The 13,227-nt window shown below is 30.5% G+C and overlaps 1 protein-coding gene across 1 annotated transcript; it reads right to left on the reverse strand.

Annotated features, from left to right (window-relative positions):
• Positions 1 to 4,556: 4,556 nt before the first annotated feature.
• On the reverse strand, positions 4,557 to 11,805 carry LOC101490416 (uncharacterized). The gene is made up of 13 exons (XM_004506264.4): positions 11,508 to 11,805; positions 10,966 to 11,275; positions 10,404 to 10,581; positions 10,272 to 10,321; positions 9,702 to 9,794; positions 9,527 to 9,615; positions 8,851 to 8,929; positions 8,294 to 8,376; positions 7,708 to 7,786; positions 6,876 to 7,614; positions 6,451 to 6,525; positions 5,702 to 6,320; positions 4,557 to 5,162 (listed from the first exon to the last, which is right to left on the reverse strand). Exons 1-13 carry the CDS (start codon positions 11,537 to 11,539, stop codon positions 5,021 to 5,023), a joined length of 2,568 nt encoding a protein of 855 aa, XP_004506321.1. The 5' UTR covers positions 11,540 to 11,805; the 3' UTR covers positions 4,557 to 5,020.
• Positions 11,806 to 13,227: the final 1,422 nt, after the last annotated feature.

Here is a 13,227-nt window from a genome sequence, read left to right on the forward strand (position 1 = left end):
GACTTCAACTATGTGCATCATCATAGATTAACATTATTTTCATATAAATTTGAATACCATATAAAATTTCCTATTTAAATTCCATTTAAACAGAGTGATATGTAACTAACACAAAATCCATCTTGACTATTGTAAATCAATAGTCCCTCATAGCATATGTGTAACACATACTACTACAATTATCTTTTATAAGTACATCAGTTCTATAATATATTTTCAATGTTAAAATAAATTCCATTTAACAAGAATAATATGATGTACACCACTGTTTTTTTTATTGACAAATGTTAGTAATTAATTTGTTAGACACATTGTACCTCAAAACTGCTTTTCAAGTTATCAAGTTTCTTGTCGAGATCATTAATAGACTGATTATATGCCTGCATTAGGGAAGACTGAATGGTGGTGTGAAAAATGAAACATGCACTTCCGACTCCTAGTTAGTGTGAAAAAGTAAAATAAAACAACACATAAAACACACACAGGTTGAGTTTTTTTTTTTTTATTCATAGAAATTTTAGAAAAAAATGTATAAAATTAAATTAAAGATCATTTAAAGAAACCAAAATACAAAATAAATGAGTCAAATAAAATTATAGAAATTATTATTCAATTATTGATGATTCATCATCCAAAATTATAGGATATGCTATAAAAAGTTAATGACTTCACTATACCAATTCATAAACTATTAGAAACATGATACTAAATTCGCCGAACCTTAAAACCATAACAAAGTCATCTAATATTTTGTTAATGGGTAAGTAATTATCGCCAAACAACATAGAAAATATTAATATTTATACTAACTTTAAAATTTATTATTGATTTAAGCTAAAAATAAGAGAAGATTTTTAAAATGGGGTGAGACTTTTGACTAAAAAAAAAGTATTTTTTATTTAGACTACGACGATCTTAGTTTGTCACCATCTTTTTTTTTGCAGGTTAGACGGATCAACTCGTGGTGGTAGGTTGAAAATCTCAAGTCTCCTATCATAAATAAAGGAATAAATGGACCGCCCTGAGAGGCACAAACCATTTTGGCATCCCTAATTGGAATTGTTACAATTTTTTATTTATAAAAATTAAAAAACCAAGTAGATTCTATATGTGGTCAAAAGAGTAAACTCATTATCTCCTAAAGGCTAAATTACATTTTTTTTATCCTTTAAGATTTTTTAAAGTTTTACTTTGATCCCTTATATTATATTTGTTTTATTTTGATCTCTTATATGTTGGTCTCTTAAGTTACAAGTTAGATAATATTAGAAAGGACTAAGGTGTATTAGTTTGTTACTTAAGGGCAAAAGTGTTAAAAGTTTGTAACTGAAGAGACTAAAATTGAACAAAAATAACCTACAAGACCAAAGTGTCTCACGTTTGTAACTTAAGAGACCAAAATGAAAGAACAAAACATATAAAACCAAAATGAAACCTAAAAATAACTTAAGGGACCAAAAGTGTAATTTAAGATTTGATATATTAAGCTTTGCCTGGGAAAATTTGATGTATTAAGATTTCATATACTTAATTAAGATTAAATTATACTTTAAATTTATAAAACTATTTGAATTTTGAAGCAAAAATGATTAGTAGATAATAGTTTTCAAATGATATATTAGAATTAGATCATTTTTAATACCAACAACAACAAAAAAGGAGACCAATACATTATTCACAAAGTTTTATCGACCATTGGATTAATAAGTTTTATTGTTGGGTCAAATGAGATGTTACGATAGTTAATGACCCAATGCTGAAAAATAAACTTATGCATGGTGTAAGATGGTCTTACCTATTCACATTAGAGAAAGTCTAAAATGTAATCATCTTTAGTACAATGTTTATTGCAATTTTTTATCACAATTTTCGGATATATTCAAGATAATTGAAAATGATTTAAAAAATTGAAGTTAAAATATTTATTTGAACTAATTATTTTTGGCTTCATATTTTATAAATATATACTAAAATTTCTCTGATATTAATATACTAAAAAAATTTATCACTTTTTGAACTCTATTTAAATAAAATAGATAGTTTATTTCAAGAATTATATAAAAATTTGTATAAATCAAATTACCTCATGATATGTTATTCTCTAATATTTAATCAATGATACTTCTCTAAGATAAAAATAATTACCAATCTTTTATTAGATAATATTTTGAAAGTTTTCAAAGAAAAATATATGATAGATCCTTTAGCAAAACTATTTGAAATGAAATTTGAGTTGTAAATATTAAAATATTGAAAAAATGAAACATTAAAGTTAAAATAGTTTAGAAGTAGGACATTCATAAAAATTGGTATGTCAAATTAATTAGGATTATGCAATTATACTTAAATAGCGTATTTGGGAAAGATATTTTAAAATTTTAAGAAGAACAATCATATTATAATAAGTTAGACTAATAATATGTGAATTACCAAACTAATATATTATGAACTCTAAGAAATTGAAACATTATAATAATGAAGTTATAGAACTCGCCTATTGAGCTCTTTCAACTTGTTGCAATCTATTGCAAGTGTAGGATTGAGTGTCACAATTAGTACTCAATAGTTGTTATTGAGGAAGAGTTGTAATCAATAGTTGTTATTGAGGAAGAGAAAACAGAATGAAGTCAAAGAGGATGCAATAAATTTTATGATATGATGGACTTAAGTTACGATGTAGTTTTGTAATATAAAATCGAATGATTTTAATAGAAAAAGAGTTACCAAATTTATTATACAATATAATTATGTAATAATAAATTGGGAGACCGTAAATTTCAATTTTAAAATTGGTACAAGAACAACAAATAAAGAATAAAATAAAAATATTAATTAATGGAAGAATGGATGTAAAGTAATATCAGAGGAGGGTGGTAGTAAGATAAATTTTGAAGGTACTACGTCAAAATATATTTGATGTGGCAAAATTTAGATGAAATGTCAATAAATATAATTGAGAGGTTGTTTTAATATATTATATATAGATGGATAAATTTGGTCTAAATTGTAGACTCAATACATTAACTTTTTTCTTTATTCTTGCTTATACTTGATACGAGAATAGTATTGATATTTTCTATTATTGCATTATAAATTTGAGGAGAATGTCAAGATCTATATATAAGAACTTTTCATTTGCGGTTTACTAATTTTGCAAGATAAGCAGTAGTAAAATCCTAGCCATTTTTGTTCACTCTTGTCTTCACTTTTCTCTTCTCCATTTTCTACTTTGTAATGTTTTATTTTTTAGAAAAGTAAAACCAAGAGGTAGTAACCCAAGTTGTCTAAGCATGAAGGATTGAGAATCTTTGAGTAGAAATGAAAATGTTTGATAATAACTTTACATTTTCGTTGGATCAAATGAGATTGCTAAACAATTGTTCATAGAGCTCAACTAAGGGGGGGAAATATGATTTTGCTCACAATCGTTGTACAACAAAAGTTTTAAAAATATGATGTTAAAAAATATACCCTCGTTGTTCCTATATATAACATCATATTGTTAATTTTAAGTCTTCTTAAAATATAGAGAACCCCTTCAAACTCTCCATTATTATTTTTACATAAAAGAGTCCTTAATAATGTCTGTCATGCAAGGATTGAGGAAAGATGTGGAATGGTGAATCCAAATACTAAATCACTATATGGATAATTGATTTGGAGAGAGATAATGAGCCTCAATTACTATGAGGATAATTTTGAAAACATGGTACAAATTATTAACAAATTAATAGCATAAACCAAATTAATCTGCTTTCTTAATTTGTGTGAATTTGGCATGGGATGTTACTTATATATAATAATGACAGGGGTAGTATTTGCATTTATTAAAAAAAGTGCAAACAAATTTTAATTTTGTCTTTAGGTAAATAGTCTAATAATTAGATTCATACATCTTAAATGTGGAGAAATGAGGTTCCAGATATCAATTAGATTGTATTTATTTTATTAAGATTTAAAGTAGAACCATCTTTAAATTTTTAATTTAATTGTAGTTTTGATATCTTTATTTTCACCAACTCATAGAATTGATCATCCTATTTTAAAAGTAACAGTTATAGTCCATCTTTCAAATTTTTAAACTAAAAATGACAATTTGATATATTTTAAATATGACATACAATTTTGTGATATAAAATTATCTAAATACATTAAATATTCATATCATTAGTTAAATTATAAAAATAAAAACTTTTCAAAGGTGAAAGTTAAATTTTTAGATATTTTTATTGCAATTTCAAGTATTAAATCATTTTATCATATTACATTATCTACAACATGTCACATTATCATTTTTTAATTAAAAAATCAAATGAAACCTTAACCATCAGATTTTAAAATATAAGAAACATTTTCGTGAATTAGAGGACTAATCCTACAATTAAATCTAAATTTTAAGTTTTTGACTTTCAAGTCTGAACTTGGGCTTGATTGTGCCGTCTAACAGTTTTTCTGAATGGGTAATGCAAAGAGAATTATTTGTCTCAGTATTGTTCAGCTCAGAATCTTTTTTTGTTGTTGGAAAGATTAGTGGATGCAAGTATTGACAGTGAGAAGACAGAAATAAACTACCATTTCCTTTAACAAAATGACAAATCAATAATGTCAACTTTCAAAACAATATCTCAATATGAAACCTGCAATTCACAAAAAACAACTAGCAGAATTTAATCATACATCTAACACCTAGAGCCCATACCTCCCTATTCTACAGCAATGGTGACCTTTACATCACAGGCAGAAGAAATCTACTTTGTGAAATCAGATACATGTAGCAAACCAAGAAAAATATAATTTTCGATCAAGAACCTATGGTCCAGAAAAGGGCTTAGGTAGGATACAGTTAATCCTTCCTTCCAAGAAAACTGATATTGCTCCGATCGAGAATGCTTCGCCGAAAAATCAGCAGCAATGTGAATTTCAGCAAGAGGCCTCAAAGATGAAATAAACTTTGAAGTCAATGAATAAAAAGTCTCCACATAGAACAATCCCCAAGAATTAATCCAAATGACTCTTGAGTTCATGTCTTCGATCTTTTTTGCTTTTGAGGAACAAAACGAACTCCCTGTTTCCTGAGTTCCAAGATACTCACTCTTCCGTCCTCGTAAGTAACATGTAACTTTGAGGTGCCTTCAACAGTGTCAGTAACCTCTCCCTTGTGCCTGGACAAAATGAAAGAAGGTATAAACTATAATCCATCCCAAACCCTAGAATAGCTTTGCAACACCACGGTTGGTGAAATAATACACAAACTATTTTTTCAGATTCATGCATTCCTTTATAATTTCTTAAGTTTTCAAGTTTGAAAATAAGTCCTGTAAAAGAAGTTTGAAAATAAGTAAATATAAAATGTAAAGTAAATACTTCTGCAGTCCAAACATGCATTCCTTTATAATTTCTTAAGTTTTCAAGTTTGAAAATAAGTCCTGTAAAAGAAATTTGAAAATAAGTAAATATAAAATGTAAAGTAAATACTTCTGCAGTCCAAACATGTATAAAATGTGGTATGTGTTCATCCACCAGATTATTACTTTGAAAATGGAATATGTGGGGAGAAACATATAGTGATGAACAAACTTCGTATTGTAATAAATTATTGACTGGGGCACACTCCACCTTGTGTGGTATTATTTAATATTAAATATTCGGCTTTTACCCATTGCTTTAACAAAATTAATAAAAAGCCAAAGAAGGCACTAACCAAGAATTGTCAGATGTCTGATGAACTTCAACTCTCTTTCCAATTGCATCACTTCCCAATTTCATCAAAATCCAGTTTGCATCCATCATCTCGTCCATTTTCCCATCTCCAGGAGATTGACTTACACCTTCAGACTCATTAAACAGTGTTTTCTCTTTAAAAGGTGAAGGTCTCTTCCTTTTTGACCTCTGGCCCTTGATTGTGGTCTTCTCCTCCTCCCGATGAGGAGAACTCTGACTTTCAATACTAGGCTTTTTGAATTTAAATCTCAGTAAAGGTTTAGAATCTTTGGGCAAAGAATGTGATGGCGTGTGATTATTGTCATGTGTCTCGTCATATACATCAGAGCTACCTTCCAACTGCTTCGCCAAATACGTCCTTTCACCTCTTGATGTTGCATCTAATCCAACTTGATCAATCATTCCATGAGTACTACGTTTTCCCCGCATGATTTGAGATCGCTCTAAAGTACCGACTTCACACCCATCAGACATATTGCCTCTAGCAGAGGTGAAGTTGATTTCAGAAACACTTGACTTAACTTTTCCCAACTTGATCAAATTTCCTTCTCTTCCCGAAACCTTTAAATACTTTGATTGGCCAGAATCAACCCTACTTCCTGAAAATTAAATGAACCTAGGTTATTTTCCCTGAGACAACTCACGGACATATACAACCTATACTTAATGCTTAGTATGGTGAAAAATAAACAGCCACATATTTGGGAGAGGGGAAAACAACAACCCTACCTTTACCATCAATATGTCTAGCTGTTCCATCGTGTCTATCTAATGCAAACTTGTCTCCCTTCCTCAAATGGGTACCTGATAAATTTGAACTGAAAAAAGTTACACAGAGAAAGATAGCAGAAAAAGCTATCGAACCATTCAAGAACATGTGGCACACATGCACAATCCAAACACAAACACAAATGATACAATAACTGTAATTGCTGTTGCATAATAATCATTGTTTTAAATGCTAATTACATTTATTTTACCAATTAATGTACAAAATGTACCACTGAATTGATGGGAACAAAGAAGTGATATCAAATGAATAAATAGCCATGACCCATTTTCACATAATCAAATCCTACCCCATTTCTCAAGCTAAAATATGGTGACATGGAAAACAAATAAATAAATAAATGAAACTTCATTTACACGTATACCATTGGCAGCAACCAAATCTTGATCTCTCTGGAAGCTTGAATTATCAGACAGCGGAGAGCTAGCTACATTAATTTTGCGTGCTCCCAAATTTATAACCAACTTCTTCCCTTTCACATTTTGAGTCTTATCAACGTGTTTTCCACTCTCCTCACTATCCAAAATGTTTGCCTTACTGCTTTTAATTCGCACAACTCTTGGTTTCCTTTCTTCATCACTGACCATCACCTCCTCAACAAACTTATGTTTCAAAATCCCTGGATGATTGATAGGGCAAGATACTTCAGTTTGACTCAGGCTTCCGGTAGCAGGAGATGCATAAACATCAGGAACTTCATTTCTCTGGGACTGCATATCATCATTTTTATCATCATCCAAGCTATGTAATGACCTAATATCACTATGTCCTTCAAAACTATGGTGTGCATCAATTTTACCAGTCATGAATGACAGAGAGTCCTTTTTCTTGGCAGTTTTCTTGTTTGAAGATTTCTTTCCATTATCTTTCATCTTCATAGGTGAGTTATTGGGAAAATTCTTAAATGAGAACTTAAAGGAACGTGCAGAATCACTCTTTGATTTCACAGGCACATTATCCTCATCATCTGAATATGGTGAAATAGAAAATATTTCTTCTTGAGTTGGTAAACCAGCTGCAGCCCTCAAGCTGGTAATTAAATCTCTATCAGCATCATTCCTTCTCCTCCAAAGCTCTTGAACAGCATCCTCAAGATTCTTGACCTGGATTATACAGATAGAAATACAGTGGGCTCATAAACTACCATTTCTTCCATTGAGAAACAAATGTAATTATATTGAAGGCACGCTGCATACCTGATAACATTCCCCACGACAAGTTGGACATGTATACTGCAGATTCCCATCCACTTGAAATTGGTGATATTTTTCATCACTGCAAAACATTTTTTCAAAATAAGCATACCAAATTGGTCCGATAACTGCAATCCAAAACATAATACATAGCATGATTTATAAGACCAGGTAAGGAATCAGCAAGCACAGTCATCTAAGTAAAATAATTAAAAGCAGACACTTGTTCCATGAAAAATTATCTACCAACCCCAAGCATCTATCAGTACCTTAAATAAGGGTGCAATTAACTATGTTAAGTGCTAATTTCAATTTCATTTTACACTGTATACGGTAACATGTAAAATTGACAGTACCTCCATTTTAGATGTACAGTTATTACATCTTTAATTAAAACCGATATACTAACCCATCAGGCATTAAAAAAGATACAGCTGAGAAGTAAATGCCAAATGTTATCAATGGTTATATCATATTAAAACAATAATGGAGTATTGCTCAACATATATATTCTGGAATTGCAAAGGAAAGCAGTAAACATGGCACAGCGAAAGCAATGCATCTTCACAAATACAAGAGGGAAACTAACCTAATATTATCACACTGGCAATGTACCCAGCGCTGGCAATTATCACAGCAAACCATTGGTGTTGATTCTGAATCTCTGTAAACCTACAATATAAGCCAAAAACAGAGTGATCTTTCAGAATCCTTTCCTGGCACACATTGTGTGTGCGAGCAGAAGTGTATAATACAGTATTTAGGCGGCACAACGATAAGGATATGAAGCCAAAATGAAATTAAGTGACGATATTATGGTATGTGCATAGTTAAATAATTCAGATGCAGGATCGAATGATAATGATAATGGGACCTTATTCAATCTTGTCAAGTTGTCACACTTCTAGACAATAATTCATAAAAATTACATATTTCATCTCCTACAATTACGCTCATGGTTCATTAAGATTATTTATGGAATATAATGAATAAAAATGCTGCAAATAAGTTCCTTCAAAGATAGAATATATATCAAAGAAATTCCTTTGAGATTATTCTAGGTATTTCCCATTGATACCTGGTTGTGATTTACTAAGCAAGCAGTAAAAGAAGATTGGGAAGAAATTTAGAGAAAAAGACTGGCACCTTCAGACAAACAGGACAGTAATTCCCTTTCACAAACAATCTTCCACATGCATCACAGCACGTGTAGCCCAGAAACCACCTATAAATAAATTTTATTACAAGAGAAGACTCATAAGTTCATCCAACAAATAAATTGTGCAGAATCCACGAGGAGAGAAAGAATTAACTGCCACAGTGCCACATAAAACATAACAAAAGAAAATTTAAAACTACTTTAGGTAGCCTACTTGACTCAGGTGCTACTGCATTACTGCTAGGAATTAACAAATAAAAAACAATCCATTTACATGCTTGAAAAGTGGGAAGATAAATTATTCTGATTCTGATGATAGTAATGAGAAAATAAACTTCCTGTTCTAAACAACAGCTATTACATCATTTTACCATTTTCAAAATTCTCTGAACAGAAGGCAGCAAAGTCAATTAAAAGCTAATGATTATAGTAAACATGGGTAGTGACTTAATATGCATCCAAGCTCCAGCAAAGAATTTGGCTTTGTTTCAATTAGGAAGATAGCCTTTGACTATTAAACTATCTTAGCTTTCATCTTTCAATCACACAAGCATCAATCCAATTATACGGGATATATCATAATAAATCATGGAAAAAGGAGACAATGTTGAGGATTCTAACACCACACATCTATGTAAAAGCTGAATTACTCTGGATTCATACCTGACACTTAGTCCATTTCCAGGGACATTGGAATTGCAACTGTGACACCTTGTGTGTTTTGGGCACAAATAGGGCCCAGTACTGACATTCTGCAGTATACATAATCATATATCATATCTGAAATGGTAAGAATAAGATCCATATTAAGCTCACTAGTAAGTGATACAGACTTTACCTTATGAGGAGGTTGCAGACAGTAACAATGGTAAGCACCATCACATCTTTTGCAAAACATGAACTTACTTGGATCACCAGTCCTTCTGCAAGCCTAGATGAAGCAAACAAAGCATAAGACTAACAGAACTCTTACGAAACATTAGCTGATATTAGCAACTTCTCTACAACAACCAAAGACAATCAATTTATTATATAAAAAAGTTGTAAATACTATATACATACATCAAATGTAAAATGCCAGTAAGACAGTAAGTGTATCATCAATGGAACATAGGTGAAGCACATGAGAAGTAACTACAAACAATTCACAAGGAAATAAGCGGACTCGGGGTTATTTTGAAGGTGAGGGAGTTAAAAGGAGATAACCAACCCCCCAAAGCCACTAAAGCAAACTGGTTGCCCAATATGAAGATGCTTTTGCAAAATAGAAGAGCTAGGTTGAGATTATAACTAAAATCGGTTACAATTGGAGCAACCCTTTTTACAATAAGATTTATAAAGAATAGAACCTTGAACAAACAATACATGAAAGAACACTAGCTCGCTAGCACTGCACATCACCCATTACCTCACAAATTCGGCAAGCACGACAGGTCCACGAACTCCAATGAAATAAATCTGGCAAAAAAAACCCACAAAATGAAAAGACGCGGCATTTAGAACATAATAGCATGTATGGAAAATAAATATACCTTCTCACCTCTATTATGAGCCCAACTTCTCAAGCAGGTCCTATGATACTTCTTACTGCAACTTTTACACGACAGCATCTTTTTTGCTCTCTCACTTCCTTCGTTCTCAACGCGATTGCACATTCGACAAAAGACCTTGACATTGGATTGACCTTGTTCTTCTCCATTAAGATTTCCCGATGTATCCTGCTCATACAACCACATTTTAGTAATTAAAAACGAAAAAGACAGCATCAAAGCCATCTAAACTTTAATCATATGAACCTACTTCCCCAAAAATACAAGAAATTCACAACACAAGAAAATGACCTCTATATCAAATTAAGCATCACAAACACAAAAATAACAAAAAGACTAATAAAACTAAAAATTCAAATCCCAATTTCAATTTCATACCAAACCAACAACAACATTAAGCATAACTCCAGCCTAATTTCAAATCAAAAAATTCAATTCCACAACCACAATGTCACCATCTAAATCCCTAACTAGGATTCCATAACCAAAAGTCAACTAAACCCAAACACTCGACACAAAACAAAACAAAACCAAATCATCATTCATTCTCACCACCACATCACCGGACTCAAACCGGCGAGCATACTCCTCAGCAGCAATCATAGCAGCAGCTCCCTTTCTTTGAAGCGCAACACGCTTAGCTTTCATGGAAGCAGATTCATCGAGCACATCACCACTAACAGGAACAGCTTCAGGCGGCGGCGGCACCACCTTGGGAACCGCAACTTGAATCGTACCGTCATCCTTTCTGGTATCGGAGAGGAAATCACCGAGCACCGCAACGTCGTTGAGAAAAGCATTCGTAGAATTGGTTCCATTGAGAGAACGCGGAAACCCTAACGCACAAAAACAAATTCTTCGACTGCAAACAAAAAAACAAACCGAAAGAAAATAAAAGACAGAATCACAATAACAATAATTAGAAGATTAGAAAATGAAGAAGGATAAGATAATGATATTAATATATCTCTATGAATTGTGTAATTGTAAAGAAGAAAGTATAAAAAGAGAAGAAAGAAATAAAAAATAAAAGAGAGAGAGAAAGAGAGAGAGAGAGGGAGAAGAGAAAACCCAAAGTATAAGAGAAGCATTACCATGTAATTGGACAAGCAACGTGAAATGCCATTTTGTGTTGAGGTGTTGTAGATTTAGATTTCAATTTTTTGTGTTTAGGGGATCGTTCCCTCCTCTTTCTCTAAAATTATTACTTCCTCTTATTCTTATTTTTATTATATTTTTTTATATAATAGAAATAAAAAGGGGGAATTGAAAATATAAAGAGGGAAAAAAAATAATGGAAATTAAAAAAGGTTAGTAGTAGGATTTGAGATGAGGGAAAGTGCTGTAAGTATAAAGAGCGGTCGCGGAGATGAGGAAGGAGGAAATCGAAGAGAGAGAGAAAATGTAATCTAACGCCGAACAGGCCTTTATTATTATTGGATTGGGTACTCTTTCTTTTCTCTCTATCAAATTTCATGTGGCTAACTAAGGCCCATTATCAATTAATTAATCAACCCAACAAAAAAATATATATATATATATATATTTTAATTAATATAATACCTAAACTACCCTCGTTAACATATTAAAAGAAATTCATTGAAGGTTAAATTCCATTGCTCATCTCTTGACCTCATCACTAAAACTCAATTGAAGATGGACAAATTTCACGAAAAATTAATGTACAAGTATTATATTGCTTTGGCAAGTCTCTTTTTTTTGAATTATTTTGTGCATTTTTGTGTTTGATATTTTTTTGGGTATAAAAATTGTATGTAAATATTTTTAAAATATTCGGTTTGAAAATTACATGAACTATCTTCATGTAAAGTTTTCATGGTTAAATTTTTCGTGAATTATTAGGTTTATGTACAAAAAAATTTATTTAATTTTTATTAAAAATTAAAAAAATTGTCTTAACATATTAAATTTACGTAAACTATCTTTATTTGCATTCTCATCGGATTTTATTTTGTATGTCGTCCTTCCTACTTGAATTAGTAAGTTTGCATAGACTTATATAGGTGTACCCAAACTTATTTAACATATACCTCTACCATATTGAAAAAAATAATATATCCAAAAAAAACAATTAAAGATATTTTTGTTAATTTAGGGTGTAACTAGATATTTATTATTCACTGTTTTATTCAATAATTACCAAGTTTGATGTATTTATTAATTTAATTAATTATTAAACTTATCATATAAATTGATTCTTAAATTATCTCGTTAAATTAATTTAGAACATTTTTTAATTATTTTATACCGTAAACTTTTTTCAATTAGTTATTTTCAGTTTTAAAATTAATGTTCACACAGTTGAATAGTTTAGATAAATAAGCATTTTAATCTTTAAAATTATAAAGAATGTTCAATTTAATTCTGTAAACTTGAGGGTAAAAGAACAATTTAATGCCTTAAAAATAAAAAATATTAGTCATCTAAAATCAACTTTTCATATAGTTAAGGCCCATCATCAAATAACCAACCTAAAAATAAAATATATTATTTCATCTGTTTTGTTTAGTGTTGTGCAGGTTTTCTCAATTTATTAATTTAGTTTTTTCTTTAATATTAACAAAGTTGGATTTATTAATAAATTTAATTATGTTTGAATTTTTGGTGTACTACTTTTTATATCATTAAAATAATTTAAATTCGTACAATATAGATGCGTTAAATGAAGATATCTATATTATTACTGGAAACTGTTTTATACTAACATCAAACAAAAACCGTTGATTTGGTAGTTTTTTAATATAGAAGTTACCAATAATAGGGTGGAAGAATATAATCACAAGTGATTATTAA

This window comes from Cicer arietinum, chromosome 6, assembly GCF_000331145.2.
Source record: "Cicer arietinum cultivar CDC Frontier isolate Library 1 chromosome 6, Cicar.CDCFrontier_v2.0, whole genome shotgun sequence".
NCBI lineage: Eukaryota > Viridiplantae > Streptophyta > Magnoliopsida > Fabales > Fabaceae > Cicer > Cicer arietinum.